Genomic DNA, 17,013 nt, shown 5'->3' on the forward strand with positions numbered 1-17,013 from the left:
CAATGAGAGTGACGGCCTTGTGTTGTTGGGACAGGCACTGCCCCCTATGACTCGGAGTTCAACAACAGGGCTAGAAAAACAATGGATGTACTTTCAGCAAGGAGATCTTAAACCCACCAGCTGTGCAGTAATGAGCTGAGGTTTCAAACTTTGTTGTATTTTACACTGTCTACTTCAAATTTACAAGGAAGAATGAAAACATACTTATACCAAAACATTGTTTTATTTGTCGTTTTTCTTTGTACAAAATCTATTGATTGCACTCATTTAATTGCCTTTTGAAAATGGGCCTTAAGATTTTACAGAAGAAAAAAAAAAAACAAGCCCTTTTATAACCATCAATACTGTTTAACTTGGTGTATTTTTTGTTTTATTTTAAATGACCTCACTCATCTCTCTTATCAGCAGGCATGGTCAATAGAGGCCAACGCAAGTGGATGAACCTTTTGCCGCTCTTGAGAGAAACGACCAATCCACAGTGGATCGAGCTCACTGCCATTTTGAGGTATTATTACAGTTTATTCCTTGGCGACTGCAAATGGCTTCTCCACTTCAATTTTTCCAGAGTCAGCAATGATGACATCTTTCAGTGGCCTGTCTCGTCCATCGGTTTTGGTCCCTTCGATCTTCTTAACAACATCCTGCAAATTACAAGTTTAAAAAAAAAGGGGGAGGATTCAACAACAGAAATTAGACTATAGAAACGTCATCTAATCCTCTTCAGTAAGGTCAGTTAATTCTACTTAAATGGCACACAATCACCTCATCTGTACAAACATGAAAAGTACTAAACTGTGATGCAGAGGGACAAAGTGCTCTATGGGTGGTGGTGTGTGCAGGCTTCACTACACAGGAGAAGGTCAGAGCAAAGACCAAGCTGACATTTTTGCCGACACTGTTTGGATTTTCCTTTACTGAAGGGGTTTAGCTGGAGGCTTGTAATTAATGTTGTAAGTTTGTAGCCCACCTCTGACATCTCATGAAGGAATGCGCGAGAGCGCAGGTTGGGGCACCCCCCCTAATCGATTCCTTACTGGTGAGACTCTCAGAATGAAAGACTGTTATTTAAAACTCAACTTTAAAAATAAAATCTGCTAATGTGAAGACAAGATGGATCTCCTGCAGTCTTATATCCACTGTGCAGATGGGTGTCATTTTTATCAATGCAGACCTGAAAATAAAAACTCCTCAAACTGCAAATTCTAGACACACTGATATACACAAACACTAGGGCTGTCAGACTGAAAATTATAATTCGGATATAAAAAAGAAAATTCTTCATTGAAGAAAGACATTGACATTTGATTGTAAAAGGCCAGGCCTTTATTTTAACTCACACCAAATCCAACCTCATGTTACTCCACATACACTACATATATGGCAATACTTCTGTATTTTTTATGGTTTTGCACATCACTTACAGTCACATGAAAAAGGTTGGGAACCCCTCTCAGCCTGCATAATAATTTACTTTCAACAAAAAAGATAACAGTGGTCTGTCTTTCATTTCCTAGGAACATCTGAGTACTGGGGTGTTTTCCGAACAAAGATTTTTAGTGAAGCAGTATTTAGTTGTATGAAATTAAATCAAATGTGAAAAACTGGCTGTGCAAAAATGTGGGTCCCCTTGTAATTTTGCCGATTTGAATGCCTGTCACTGCTCAAAGCTGATTACTTGAAACACCAAATTGATTGGATGAGCTCATTAAGCCTTGAACTTCATAGACAGGTGTGTCCAATCATGAGAAAAGGTACATAAGGTGGTCATGCATCCGGCGCCGCCGTGAGTGGCAGCCTTTTCAGCAGCTCCGTGTATGACTGTATATGTATGTGTACTTTTCTACTTTTATTTTTCTATTTTTATTTATTGATCACTCCTACCACTTTATTTTATGTGGATTCCTTCCCTGGACACACTTACTTTTACAACGTGGGCATGGATTTTAACACGCCGAGACTCGCCTATTCAAGTACTCAACTTCGGGCGCTGAGAACAAATGCCAGTGCCGGTGTGGTTCCATATTTACCCGACGAAGTAAGAAGGCGGTATCGTGGCAGCAGAGCTGGCACTAAGCTAAAAAAGAAGCGGCTTGCGAGAAAGTGGCGTTTCAAGCCTTCGGTGCCTTCTGTGATTCTGGGGAATGTAAACTCAATCTCAAATAAGATCGACGAACTGGCTGTGCTGGTGAAAAATGTAAGGACCTACAGAGAATGCAGTTTGTTGTGTTTCTGCGAAACGTGGCTAAATAACACCATCCCAGATGCCAACGTGGAGCTATCCGGGTTTAGCACAGTTAGAGCGGACAGAGATGCAGGTACCTGTGGTAAGCACAAAGGAGGAGGACTCGCTCTCTATGTTAATACACGGTGGTGTCACTCTGGACATGTTAACGTCAAAATCTCCACTTGCTGCAGGGATATCGAACTGTTGGCCGTAAGTTTACGTCCCTACTATTTGCCCAGAGAGTTTGGACATGTCATTGTTGTTATTGTATACATTCCTCCTCGGGCAGACGTGGAGTCAGCGAGTGACATCATCCATTCCGCTGTTGCTAAATTACAAACGCAGCACCCTGAGGCGCTTGTGCTAATCGCTGGAGACTTTAACCATGTGACGCTGGACAAAACATTGCCTGCATTCTCCCAGTATGTGGACTGTAACACCCGGGGAAATAAGACTATTGATTTACTGTATGCAAACGTTAAAGACGCATACAGCGCCACCCCGCTGCCTGCGCTTGGGAAAGGAGATCATAACCTGGTTCAGCTTCAGCCTCACTATAAACCAAAAGTTAGAGTCCTACCTGTAACCACACGATCATTCAGGAAGTGGACCCCGGAGGCTGAGAATACTCTGAGAGAACTTTTTGGAACTACAGACTGGGATATCCTGCAGGGATCTCATAATGAGAACATTGAGGAAGTTGTTGACTGCACTACTGATTACATCAACTTCTGTATGGACATTGTAGTTCCAGTAAGAACAGTACGCTGCTATGCTAACAACAAGCCATGGATTACAAGTGACATCAAGGGCCTTTTGAATCAGAAGAAAAGGGCTTTTAAAGACGGTGATCAGCATGAGCTCAAGCGCGTGCAGAAGGAACTCCGAGTCCAACTCAGGGCGGCGAAGGAGCAGTACAGGAGAAAGCTGGAGCAGAAGTTTTTTTTTTTTTTATCTCTTTATATTTTTTTTTTTTGTGAATTTCCCATTGGGATTAATAAAGTATCTATCTATCTATCTATCAATTGCAAGTTGTGCTTCCCTTTGACTCTCCTCTGAAGAACAGCATGGGATCCTCAAAGCAACTCTCAAAACATCTGAAAACAAAGATTGTTCAGTCTCATGGTTTAGTGGAAGGCTACAAAAAGCTCTCTCAGAGGTTTAAACTGTCAGTTTCAACTGTAAGGATTGGAATCAGGAAATGGAAGGCCACAGGCACAGTTGCTGTTAAACCCAGCAGGTCTGGCAGGCCAAGAAAAATACAGGAGCGGCATATGCGCAGGATTGTGAGAATGGTTACAGACAACCCACAGATCACCTCCAAAGACCTGCAAGAACATCTTGCTGCAGATGGTGTATCTGTACATCGTTCTATAATTCAGCGCAATTTGCACAAAGAACATCTGTATGGCAGGGTGATGAGAAAGAAGCCCTTTCTGCACTCCCACCACAAACAGAGTCGCTTGTTGTATGCAAATGCTCATTTAGACAAGCAGGATTCATTTTGAAACAAAGTGCTTTGGACTGATGACACAAAAACTTTGTTATTTAGTCATAACAAAAAGAGCTTTGCATGGCGGAAGAAGAACACAGCATTCCAAGAAAACACCTGCTACCTACTGTCAAATTTGGTGGAGGTTCCATCATGCTGTGTGGCTAGTTCAGGGACTGGGGGCCCTTGTTAAAGTCGAGGGTCGGATGAATTGAACCCAACAAATTCTTCAGGATAATGTTCAAGCATCAGTCACAAAGTTGAAGTTACGCAGGGGTTGGATATTCCAACAAGATAATGAGCCAACTTTGAAAGCTCAGCCAATGATAAACAAAAATCCAAACAATTAAAAGGGGTTCCCAAACTTTTTCATATGACTGTATATATAAATAAAATGTATTACTATTACAATCAGCATTCTTATCATTTTTAATTGTTAGTTTGTGTTGTTTATAAACCAGGCAGATTTTTCTACCATGCTGCTCTGCTTTTTGGTTAACAGGCGTACGCACACAAGATTTTAAACACTTCTCCTAATCATGTCCCATTTCACTGATGAAGCACAGATCTCCAATTTGTTGTTGCATTCATCATAGCAATCTAAAGCCAATTTCCCTTCCATAAAACATAATGGGAAACAACTGCCATATTTCTTTCCTTTTAATATAAAGGCTTTAAAATTCACCATTTTAAACAGCATTTTCAGTGTCAGGAAAGCAGACTTGGCTACCCTAACCGACACCTGTCTTTTGAAGGCTGCTGGCTTGACACAATTCCTAAAAACAAAGATGCAATGAAAAGTAAGTATTAAGGTTGTATGTGTTATATTAATGGTGAAGCTGTAGTTTACTTTAATCCTGAATGTCTTTTCTTTGACTACCAGACAGACCCCTGCCGCAGCACTCAACCAGCACCTTGCTCTAATCTATAAGCTTGTCAAACAGGGCTGCTCCACACACTTGATGTACCTTTCATAAACTTTTTTAGTTTTCTGAACAATGTACATTTCTTGGAATTTGTTTTAAAATTTTGATGTGTATTTTATTTATTAGTATCCAATTTTTTAAGTTCCTCTTAATGAAAATTTTTCCCAAATTAAAAACATAATGAGGATGAAAAATGATCATTAAAATGCAACATGTAGTTCATTCAGTAACTCAAACATTTGTAAAACATGAATAGACCCACCATGCCCCAGACTCTAAAATTATGCAAATGAAATCTGTGACAAATCACTGCAAAAGTCACGTAACGTGACACGGCCTTTACTCAGCACTACCAACTTCACCTTCAGGCCATCATTTTAATACATCCTGGATTCTGAATCTGCACACAATCTTCACTCACCATCATCTTCATCATCACTAGTATTACAAAATGTCATGCGACTCATTTCAAAGTTAAGCATTTTTCCTTAGTATTACTCAGCTGTAGTGTCATTTAATGTACTGTTTATACAGAGGATATTTCGATCTGTGATATTTTTATTTATTTCAATCATTACATTAACAAAGGTTTATGAGGTGGTTCTAATTGTGTATGGCAAGAATAGGTGGGGGGTCTCTTAATGAAAGGCTGTACAGCAAGGCCAACATTTTGTACTACAGAACAGCAACATGTGATCTAAAACTCTAATAGAAAAAAAACTGATTGTATTAAATACTGGTTGTATTAAAAACTAAAATTTTAATATGAAAATCCAGTGACTTATGACTTATTAATGTACAGGACAAATGGAGGTGTATAAAAAAAAGGTATGAAAAAATGTAACAAAATGTTTAGATGTGCACTCCAATCAAGCACCATTATTCACTAATTTATTTATTTTTTTTATTTGTTACAGCGCCGATTATAAATCATGTTGTTAAGTATGATGCATTGGGACCATAGGAAAGTTGGTTCTATATTTTTAGGATAAGGATTCAGGCCTGAAATTAAAAACGAAATGAAAAAAAAAAAAAAACTGTACACTTTACACAAAGATGTTGACCGTCTTACCATTCCTTCAAGGATTTTGCCAAAGACCACATGCTTGCCATCAAGCCAAGGTGTCTGTACAGTTGTGATAAAGAACTGGGAGCCATTAGTGTCTTTGCCAGCATTTGCCATGCTTAGCCAGCCAGGTCCATAATGCTTCAGCTTGAAGTTCTCATCTGGGAAACGATCCCCATAGATGCTCTTTCCTAAGAGAGTAATAAAATATGTAGACAGTTTAAGCTATAGAAATGGAAGGAAAATGAAGGAGAAGTTGATAAGCGGAGCTATAAGTCCAACTCAATTCCTTCTGCACGTGTAACATTAAAAGTCCATCCTACAGTGCAACTTACAGGCAGACATCTCTAATAAACCACATATTAGCTTGATTTACCCTTCTGCAGGTTAGCTTATCTTCTGTTGAGTAACAACAGCAAAATAAAAGGTGCTGTATTTTGTTTGTCACCAGTGGTTAGGTTTAAGACTTGAAGTGAAGACGAATGCTAACTGATGCCATGAAAAGCAGAACCCAAGAAATTAAACAGGGTTCACTTTATCATAATTGCTATTTATTTAATTTCATTACGAATGCAACACAGTATAAATGTAAAAAAAAAAAAAAAAAAAAGTTAAAACAGAATTTAATCAAAATTGCTGAAAATAAAAAATGCTTATTGAAAAAAAGTTTGTTTCTTCAGCTCTTTAAAATGTATCACAAATGTTTTAAATTTGAAATACAGATTGCATATTTAACCCTCACAGTGTCTACAAGTATTGACTCAATGCAGTACCTTCAGGGTCTTTTTTGACTAAAATGATTGCCCATCTTAACCTGTAGTACCAATGATCAGAACACTTAGAACTTAGAATAGATGACACTGAAGATGCTTTAATGAGCTCTAAGCAAACAAAGCCTCCTAAATCCAGCACAAAATCCATGAAAGTCATTAGTGGTCAAAACTGACCCAAAGGACATGGCAGTGTTCAAAATTTGTAGCAGTTGTACAAAAATGCAACACTTAGAAACATTTTTTGTTTTTTGTAAAATTAGGCAACTTTGATTACATTTAGAATGGGCGGAGTGGTGGCTCTGAGGCTAAGGATCTGCGCTGGTATCCTGAAGGTTGCCGGTTCGAATCCCCGTCACTGCCAAAAGAGATCCTACTCTGTTGGGCCCTTGAGCAAGACCCTTAACCTGTAATTGCTCCAGGGGCGCTGTACAATGGCTGACCCTGCGCTCTAACCCCAAGGGTTATGCGAAAACTAACAAATTTCTAATACGAGAAATCGTATAAGACACAATAAAGAACAAAAAAAAAAAAAAAAAAAAAGGTTTTACAGTAATGGTTACAGTAATGGTAATGTAATGGTTTTACAAAATCCCTTAAATGCTGATACAAAAATATGGCAAGCTGTACAAAAAACACTTTTTGGTAATTTGGAGAAATATAGGAAAAGTATGACAAGTTATGATGTTCTAACAAAACTTCTAAATCTTTTGTTTCCTGTATAGACTGCTTCTCTGTTACTATCCAAAGTAAATCTCTTAAGAACAAAACACCCTTTTTGGTAATTTGAACAAATATAGGAAAAGTTATGAGGTTTCATCCAGAACTGATAAAAATATAGGATGATTTAACTAATTTCATACACAAAAATGGGTCAGAATTGATAAAAAAAAATTTCAAGGGTTTAAAAAAAATAAATAAATAAAATAAAACAAACAGCTACGGGCTCTTAAACAAAAGTGCACCCATAAACTGCATTACTTTTATATTCTGTATTCTTTCCAATTATTTTTTCCTCTCACTTAACATTTGTTTCAAGGGTAAACACTGGAACCTACTGTAGCTTAAAACACATGAAAACTTTGCAAACAAGGGGAGACCATCCGTCCCATGAAGCTAGACATTTTAAAAAGCCCACCACTATCCTAGCTACATGTCAATACAGGCTTTTTTTTGGTCACATGTACAGAGTACAGTGAAATTCTAACTAGCATGTATGAAAACACACTTCATAGCTGTATACAATTGTAAGGTGTCATGTACCCAGTTTGTGCTCTTTTTCCACTACTACATTTTGGTAGATAATTTCCAGATGTGTGCATTTTAGGGTGCTGTCCACTCAATTGGAGTTTCTTTACCACCTACTATGCAAATTTAGGTTAATAACTTCCATGTGTTACAATTTGTCAAGCAAATGCAACACTTATACTAGAAGATCTTAAAACTTGTACATAATATGCCAATTGGGCCTGCCATAAGACAGTATGGCATGTACATGGCTTTATGAAACTGTGGCCAAATGAGACTTTTCCTAGCCACCTAATCTTGTGCTCTCCAGACTTTTTATTTAAACTGATAGCTAGATAAAGTATCCTATAAAAACAAAGGAAGCTGGAGGAAAAAATAAAAATAGAACAGGCCTGAGAAAGTATGGCTAGATAGAGAATTCTGAGACATTGGCAATTATTATCAGAATATCTCTAATTCACTACATTCTTTGTTTTCATATTTCAACACCATCTAACAATGCCAGTGAAGGTCTGCACTAGTAGAATATGAATGGGAGTCACCAGGTTCTCTTTTAAGGAGAATGTGTTTTATTAAATGAGCAACTGGAATGCCATTAAATAGAAACTGGCAAAGTAACAAGAATTTGAGCCTTCTCAATTGACAAAGTCCCACATGTATAACACAGTAAGCGGATGGAAGACAGAGAGATTATATATAAACAGACAATACAAAATTCATAGCATATTTCATAAACCAACCTCCTGTTCCATCTCCGCGAGTAAAGTCTCCACCCTGGATCATAAAATCTTTGATCACACGATGGAACTTGCTGCCCTTGTAGCCAAATCCTTTCTGAAGGGGAAAAAATTAGAAGTTTATTTTATAAATGTGCAACAAGATATTTACATTTACTCAGATGCTTTTATCCAAGTCAACTTAAGAGATTAAACATAATCGAACACCATCAGTCTGGGACTGTTTTGAAGTAAGTGATGCAAAACGAGGTTACCAAATTAAACATAAGGGAAGAGCCCAGAAACATAACACACAAGGTAACTAGTTAATCTTGTCTAAGCTACTGAGAATCTCACATCAGAAGCATTATCTATTAAAAGATTTTTCATAGAACAGTCAGCAGTTTGGACGGAAGTGGAAAGCTTGTTCTGCCAGCTAGGACCTGCATATGAGGAGTCTGGATTGAGACTTAATGGCACATTGAGGTGGTATCAGCAGGTGTCAATCACAGATCAGAGTGGGTGAGAAACTGCATAGCAGTGCTTCCATATACATTGGTTCTTATCCATTGACTACTCTGGAGGGGATTATCAATAATCTGAATTTAATGCATGCTGCTACAGTGAGCCAGTGGAGAGACCTAAAGAGAGGAGTGACATGCGCTTGTCTTGGCCGGCTGAACATAAAACATGCTGCTGCATTTATAATCATCTCCACTGGCTTGATATCACATGAAGGCACTCCTGCCAGTAAAGACTTGCAGAAGTCCAGAAAACAAGGCATTCTTTTGACTCTGGTTGCAGGAGGGGGGAATCAACACTGAAATTATACTAATATTACTCTTATCAGCAAATTTCCATAGCGATTATTATAATAGATACAATCTCTACAAAGTTTTACCAAGATGCAAAACAAGAGATACTTGGCATTTCTGCAAATAAATAAAATGTTCAATTGTACTCACCTCTCCTGTTGCCAGTGTTACGAAATTTTCAACTGTCTTGGGGACAGTCTTTCCAAACAGGCCAATCACAATTCTCCCAGCATCTTCATCTCCAATCCTCATGTCAAAATAAACCTGAGGGGCAAAGATTAATTTTTTTTTTTTAAAAAAAGATAAAAAGCAAGCATCCTTGAAGCTGGCTGTTGAGCTTTGTAATAAGCAAAGGGACACGCTTGCTTCTAAAGTAACTGGCTGGTACCTCTCCACTGCAAATCTGCAGACTACAACAGAACCACTAAGATCATTCCTGCCTCATCTCTGTATGAGTAGACTTTGGCACATTTTCCTCCTACATCCCCATAGATGTGCTGGTTACGTTTTTTTGAGCACTTAAATCAGCTTTGTACAAGTTACAGCACAAGAGTGTGTGCGTGTGTCTGCCCTACAAAGGACTGGTAAACTGTCCAGGGCTGCTTCTTATCTTGCACTTAATGTTGCCAGCAATGGCTGCAGGCCCACACGATCTTTAATTGGATTAAATGGGTTTAAACATGTGAATTTAGAAATTTAATTTAAAATTTTTTTCATCGCAAAATTTAAAGCTAGAACATAACTTCTTTCTGAAGGGGACATTTTGACTTTTAAACCCTTTGTTTCCTGTATGGACTGCTTCTCTGTTAACGTCCAATGTAGATCTCTCAAGAACATACTAAATTTGACAAACGAGGGGTGACAATTCAGTTCATCAAACTTACTTGTTTATTATATAGTGAAATACTCCCAGTATCTCATCCAGATACTTCTTAAAGGTTGTCAAGATTTCTGCTTCAATGCATGTCTTGGCGATTTATTCCAGATCCCCACAACTCTTTGCGTAAAGAAGCATTTCCTGGCTTAATTGTATTGTATGAATTTGGCCACTGTACTGTATGAAAACTAAAAATCAGCTCCAACAGTTCATGCGCTGGAGGTGAATGTTAGCACACCGCTATTGTGAAAGCATGGCCTTAACTTCAAAAAAATCATACCAAACCTTTAGTTGTCAGAGGACTTTGCTGGTTAAATTAATTCTCATGTACTGGATATACAGTACCTATGTAAACAAGAGGCACACAGAGTAATAAGCAATCTGCAATATTCAAGAAATAAATTTCATTTTCTAAAATGATCTATTCTGATATTGGCTTACAGGGCACTGTAGCCTATCCTGGTAACACAGGCAATGCTAGAGCCAAACCTGTTTGGAGGTACCAGTTCAATGACGGACACACAAAGAAAAACCATGGAGACACATGTATGTGTTAACACTATGGTACCATAAAAAACAGTCAGGTTTGCAGACAATAAACTCCAGATTACTAAGGAGCTAAAAAGACTCGCAAATGAACGTTTTTTAATGTGTACTACATGGCCAGGTGGATACTGCTCCTAATTAGTGGGTTTGGCTATTTTAGTCACATCCAAATTACTAACTGTTGCATAAAACCAAACATACAGCCACACAATCTCCATAAACAAACACGGGCAACAACATGGGTCATACTGAAGAGCTCTGCGACTTTCAATGTGGCAGTGTTATAAAATGCCATCTTTCTAACAAGCCAGTTTGTCAAAATTCTGCCCTACTAGATCTTCCCTGGTTACTTTAAGTTATGTTATTCTAAATGGAAACTATCCAGATGCAACAGCAGATCAGCCATAAAGTGGTAGCAGAGCAGGACCACTAAGTGCTATTGTGCAAAACACATTAAAAATGATGGCTCTCGCTTGCAACACTCACTACTGGAAGCAATGTCATCACAACAGCAGTTTGTGGGGAGCTTCATGAGATGAATTTCTATGGCTGAACAGCTGCACAAACACCTAAGATGCACAATGCCTAGCGTCAGCTGGACTCATGTAAAGTACATCGCCTTTGGACTCTGGAGAAAGGAAACATTCTCTACCGTGATAAATCATGCTTCACCACCTGGCAGTCTGACGTACAAAATGTGGGTTTGTGGGATGCCAAGAGATTGTAACCTGACCAAATGCACAATGCAAAGTGTAAAGTTTGGTTGAGGAGGAATAATAGTCTAGGGCTGATTTTCATGGTTTGGACCAGGTCCCTTAACTCCAGTGAAGTGAAATCGTAATGCTACAACAAACAATGACGCTCTAGAGGATTATGTGCTTCCAGCTTTGCGAAAGGCTCTTTCCTGTTTCAGAAGGACAATGTCCTAGTGCACAAAGCACATTCCAGAAACAGTATGCCAAGATTAGTGTGGAAGAGCCTGACTGGCCTGCAAAGAGGAATGTCCACAACCCCATCAAGCACATTTGGGATAGAAAGGCACAAAGACTGTGAACCAGGCCTTACTGCCCAACATCAGTGCTCACCCAAGTGGCACACACTTGAGAACAAGTTTGTGGCCAATATAGTTGGAATCCTGAGTATTGGAATAGCCAGCAGATTGTGCAAATCTTATTAACTGATGACAGATCATACCCTATAATTTCAAAATGAGTGATAAATCAGTTGATTCAGTATAAACATCTTACCAGTATAAACATAAACTACATCCTATCACAAAAATTGCAAATGTGATTTTACGCCAGTGTTTAAGCATTTTAAATTATGGTCTGTGTATTAAATTGAAGGCCAGCTGTGTGTAGTGAGTCTACCCCTTTAAGAACACTGCATGGTTCAGTCTGAATGGCGAGTCAAAGATGGACCCCAGATACATAGTGATGACTCGGCAGCAGATTAAGCGGAGCCGATAACAGATGTGTGTTTAAAGTCAGCAATGGGAAACCGGGATAAAGGACACAAAAAGTCACTTCTTATCCTGCATTTTCTTGGTGGTGATGGTGGTGTGACCTTCTGTTAAATCCAATTAAGTAGAGTGGTAACAAATGTTTCAGTGAAAAAAGCAGCATGTTTTAGTCTGAACAGTAAATTTAAAAAAAACACACACCATACCAGTATCTAGCAAAAAACACAATATTTAGAAAAGACAATATGGATTTTGGATCATACTTCCCACTCCGACAGAAATCCTTTGTACTGCTTCTGTCACCACTCTTCTCTCTGGCTATCACTGTCATACACAGTATGTGCTGCTGTACCCAGGGTATGTACATCTTTATATATAATACACTACCGTGTCTCTTAGTTTGTCTGTCCAGGATTGTACACATATACTATGTGACGTCTACTATCCGCTTTCAGGATGATGACTGACCTCCAAATTTATTCCTCTTATTTTATTGTAGAATCAACTCTCGGCAGCAGCCAGCAGGGCGGCCATGCGTACAGGTACTGTTCTCATTCCCTACCACGTTCGCCATCACTTCCCCTGCCTCTTCATATTTTAAATCATTCTTGAGGCAGATTGAAGACTTAAGAGCCAGCTTAAGTGAAAAATGAAAGAAAACGTAATTGCAACACAAACACTTGATTTAATCAGTTTTAACATGAAAAGATGCCGATGAAAGAAGAGAAGAAGCTGGCCGCTTGGGTGGAGAAAAGAGCTGCTCAGGAAGCAGCAAGCACATCAACCTCTGAGCAAACGAATGGTAAATGTACAGAGAAAGAGGAGGAAAACTAGGAATGCTCAAGTCAAGTGTATTCATTGAACGTCATCGTGCAGTGCGCTGTTACTGGTTTCAGTATATTTCAAATTCCAGGACTTTTTATAACTTTTTCAGTACCAACCAGCACAAGAATTCAGGACTACTTAACATACCAGTTGTGAATATCCACAGCAAAATTACAGAACACATATGAACTCGAATACATAGCCTAATTTAAATTGCTGACCGCTGACATTGAAGTCTCCAGTACTTACCTAGAGTAATAGTGCAGTTATTGCTGCAGTTCTAGGAACACCCTAGTACTAGGAAGACCCACTAAATTTTGAAAACAAACCTATTACTTTCTGAACAATGAATGCACCATTATACATGTGGTGTGCACAGAGCGGACTTGTGCCAATATTTGGAGTGTGCAAGCAAAACAGAGAAAGAAATCATGAAAAAAAGCATGTTTTGTTCAAGTGTTTTAAAGAAACTTTACTGTGTTGGGTTGCTAGTGACCGGATACTTATTAGGTAAAAATTATCATTAAAAAAATAATAATTTGGGCATATTTTATGTAATAAATTGTGGTGTATGAAAGTACAAGCTATACCTTGGGAAGGGCATCCACACACACTGAAGAACTCTATAATCCCATTATCAGGAATCAATTTCTGAGAAAGGTTACCCCACGTCTTTATTGTGACTTGTATGAATAATGTTAAAGTTGATCACATTTAACGCACAGATGATTTCAGACATGCACTTTTAGTCACATATGAAGACAAAGATGGCGATATGTTAGAAGAATGATTGGCCCAACAAGAGCTCTCACTAGTGCTACTTCTGGCTAATCCACTGGCAGTTGAACATCATGAGGATGTGGTGGTCAGATTAGACGACAGCCCTGCAATAGGTTTAAAATAAATAAATAAAATTAAAATAAACTGGCTTCCTTGCTCTTCTTCACTACTTGTTTTCAACATGACCTTATATGACTCGCTCATATTCCCAATGGGAAATGTCTTCATGTAGAAACGGCACCCAGTGATATGCTTATTTGATTTACTTTGTTAAAGCCCATCTTTTCATGTTTTAACTTGAAATGGCTGGAAAATATGGACTACATTTTCCTGGCATTTTGACTGCTCGATGATATTAATTTCAAGATGTTGGTGTTTTGTTGGCAAAATATCAGATGTTTGATCTCATTATGTACAATTATTGGAATTCAATTTAATATTCTCAGTAATATTTACTTATTTAAAAAAAAAAAAAAAACTTCATGGACTTTTCAGTACTGGATTTTGGCTTGGTAATGTTTCTCGACTTTCAAGGTTTTCTATAACAAATATGAACCCTGTATACAATAATGTGATGCCACTAGTTGTTTAAGCACTGCAGAAAAATACAAACTCAAAAACAAAGTGACCAGCCATGGGATTCAAACTCTAGTTACTGAATCCACAAGGCAGCATGACTAACCCCTGATATTCATTTAGGAAAGAATCAAATTAGTTACTTGTATTGTTTTTAAACCTCCTGGTGTTTTGTGTATGTTACGGTTTCATTTTATTTTATTTTAAACTGCCCAACCCCAGCTCAACATCTTTGTGGGATCAAAAACCAAACCAGTGACCACAGACAAATGAAAGGAAATCCTCTGTGTCTAACAGTGACACAACACAAATAACATGCACCTGCAGGATCACTATGTCCCTGTGGTCTTGTTTAAATAACTGCCACCATTGGGCAACCTTTCATGACACAATGAATGGCAATGTTTTGACGTCACCCTTTAAGATAAATGTATTTGTTAGTAGATATAATTTAAATGCTTCTTTCTATGCAGGAACGATGCAGGCCCAAAATGGGTGCACATGTCCCTTGAAAGAAAGGCAAAAAAATAAGTCACATTTGACATCCAAGCATAATTATATCTGTTCCTTCTTTTAAATGTAATTTTCCAGTGCAGTGTTATAGGTGGGCTGAGAGATTAAAGACATTGGATTGGAAGGGGTGTGGGTTGGTTAAGCTTCTGAGATGACCCTGCTTAGGAGTCACTAATTCATCTTCCACATGCCATGCTTGTGTAGTAATACTGGCTGATTGTGGCAGCATTGAGTGGTGAAGGATTGCATGATGTTCAAGTATTTTACTTTTTACATTTTTGAAGCTGCCTGCATATGCAACACTATGTTTGAACACTAACATGTCTTTTACAGCTGGGGGGGGGGGGGGGGGGGGCGGGTTGGGGGTAATATTTTTGAACTCAAGGAACACAAACCCACAAATCTAATAGTGAATAAACCAGACAATTCCTGACGGTTTAAAGTGACATTTTTTCCCCCAAAAGCATCACTGCAAAATTATCGTTTTTCTGGGACATACTCTTCCCACCTTTCTCCAAACATTAGCTCTCATAAACCCTTTTGTTTTTAGAATAAAACGCTGGACTCGTGTTAACCTCTATTCACAATCTCTCTTGGGGCATTGCCCTCTTAATCCGACTCAATTAGCTCAACCCCCATTAATTTGTGGAGAGGCCAAACCCTTGCCAAGTTTTACAAACCATCTTAATCAGTGGCTCCTAGTGGACAGATATAAAACTACCATTTTTTTAAATCGCGGCAAGCTATTCTGCAATTATGTTTACAAAAACAATGGTTTTAAAAAAGGAAATAAATAAAAACGCACACAAGATTGGCTTTGTACGTCTGTTTAAAAAAAAATCACCTGGGGATACAGGCAAATTCTTTCCATATAACATAACAAAGCTATCATTTTACAAGGCCAATAAAACGTGATGAGAGTATATCTATCAGTCTTTGTTGAAACCTTTGTCACCACTTATTACGTGAGAAGTAATGCATAAACACAAGCAGCTCAGTTAAAACGGCAATAAAATATTTTTCCACGTATATTGAAGAATTGCACACGATGTACTTTGAATTAGAAAATCAGAATTCGAAATGTATTAGAATATACAGGAGTGGAGTACGTCACATCGAAAATAATTTCTAACGGAATCATTAAATTTACAGGAACATGTGTGCTCTTTCAAAGGTTTAGCAGTCCGGTATGTTAATGATGCCACGTCCCTTCTCACGAGGGTTTAGGGCCATAAACCGCTACGTCAAGGGCACGCTAACCCAACTCTCCCCCTAAAGCAAATTTCATTAATCGGCGTTCATGTCCTGACGTTTCCAAATCACTATTAACAAGTAGAAGGCCACAGGCAAACGAGCCAAGATAAACGCCTTAAGCTATGATTTCCATCGTTCACAACTGAATTTTACATATTCTGCGTTTTAACCTCCCCCGCAATTTACTGTACAATCCTTCTAGCCTTGATATTTATATATATTTTTACCTTGTGTGTGACTTTCGGGCCTTTCTTCTTCTCGTCAGCTATGGATCCATTGGGGAAAAGCAAAAAGATCACCGAACCGGTGATTAATGCAATTGCAAACAACACCTTCATATTCTTCTGTAAAATCCGCAGCATTAACTAACCTAAAAAGACACACAAAAGCACACAGTTAAACTAAACGCATTCGTTTCCGGGGAGGAGAGTCCCGCCCACCGCTTGCTTCGTCTACACCCACTGGGGCCAGGAGGACCAGCTCATTCTGAAATAAGGAGGGGAGACTGAACCGCTTCGTCGGGAAATTCTGCGCAGATTCGGTGAAGACGTTTATTTATTTATTTTAAATGTAATTTTTCAAAATTATTGAAATTGCATCAGGGTTCCTAGAACCAAAGCTCAAACTATTTTAAATAAAGTTCTCAGCATACGAAAACCGAAAACGGTATACTGAACGCCCGGTGGTATATTCACTTGTTTCAATAGTAGGTTCACAGAAGCAGATTAAATATGAATTAAATCGAACTATTTCGTAAAAATTCTATCTCTAAGAGAGGCAGTCCAGTCTTCCCCTTTACCTCATTTTGGTACAAGACTGATCATTTTGTAAATAACACTCCACCCCTTGGCCGTGCCACGTTGCTGTAACATTATTGGCGGAACGAGTGGCCAATAGCAAGAAGAAATGTGTCCTGGATTGCG

General features: G+C 38.5%; 1 protein-coding gene across 1 annotated transcript; it reads right to left on the reverse strand.

Moving 5' to 3' along the window:
• Positions 1-204: 204 nt before the first annotated feature.
• ppib (peptidylprolyl isomerase B (cyclophilin B)) lies at positions 205-16,525 on the reverse strand. Its single transcript, XM_028822931.2, has 5 exons — positions 16,318-16,525; positions 9,408-9,521; positions 8,467-8,560; positions 5,715-5,899; positions 205-641 (listed from the first exon to the last, which is right to left on the reverse strand). The coding sequence occupies exons 1-5, from the start codon at positions 16,450-16,452 to the stop codon at positions 519-521; spliced, it is 651 nt and encodes a 216-aa protein (XP_028678764.1). The 5' UTR covers positions 16,453-16,525; the 3' UTR covers positions 205-518.
• Between the last annotated feature and the right edge of the window lie 488 nt (positions 16,526-17,013).

This window comes from Erpetoichthys calabaricus, chromosome 17 (genome assembly GCF_900747795.2).
Source record: "Erpetoichthys calabaricus chromosome 17, fErpCal1.3, whole genome shotgun sequence".
In the NCBI taxonomy this organism is placed as follows: domain Eukaryota; kingdom Metazoa; phylum Chordata; class Cladistia; order Polypteriformes; family Polypteridae; genus Erpetoichthys; species Erpetoichthys calabaricus.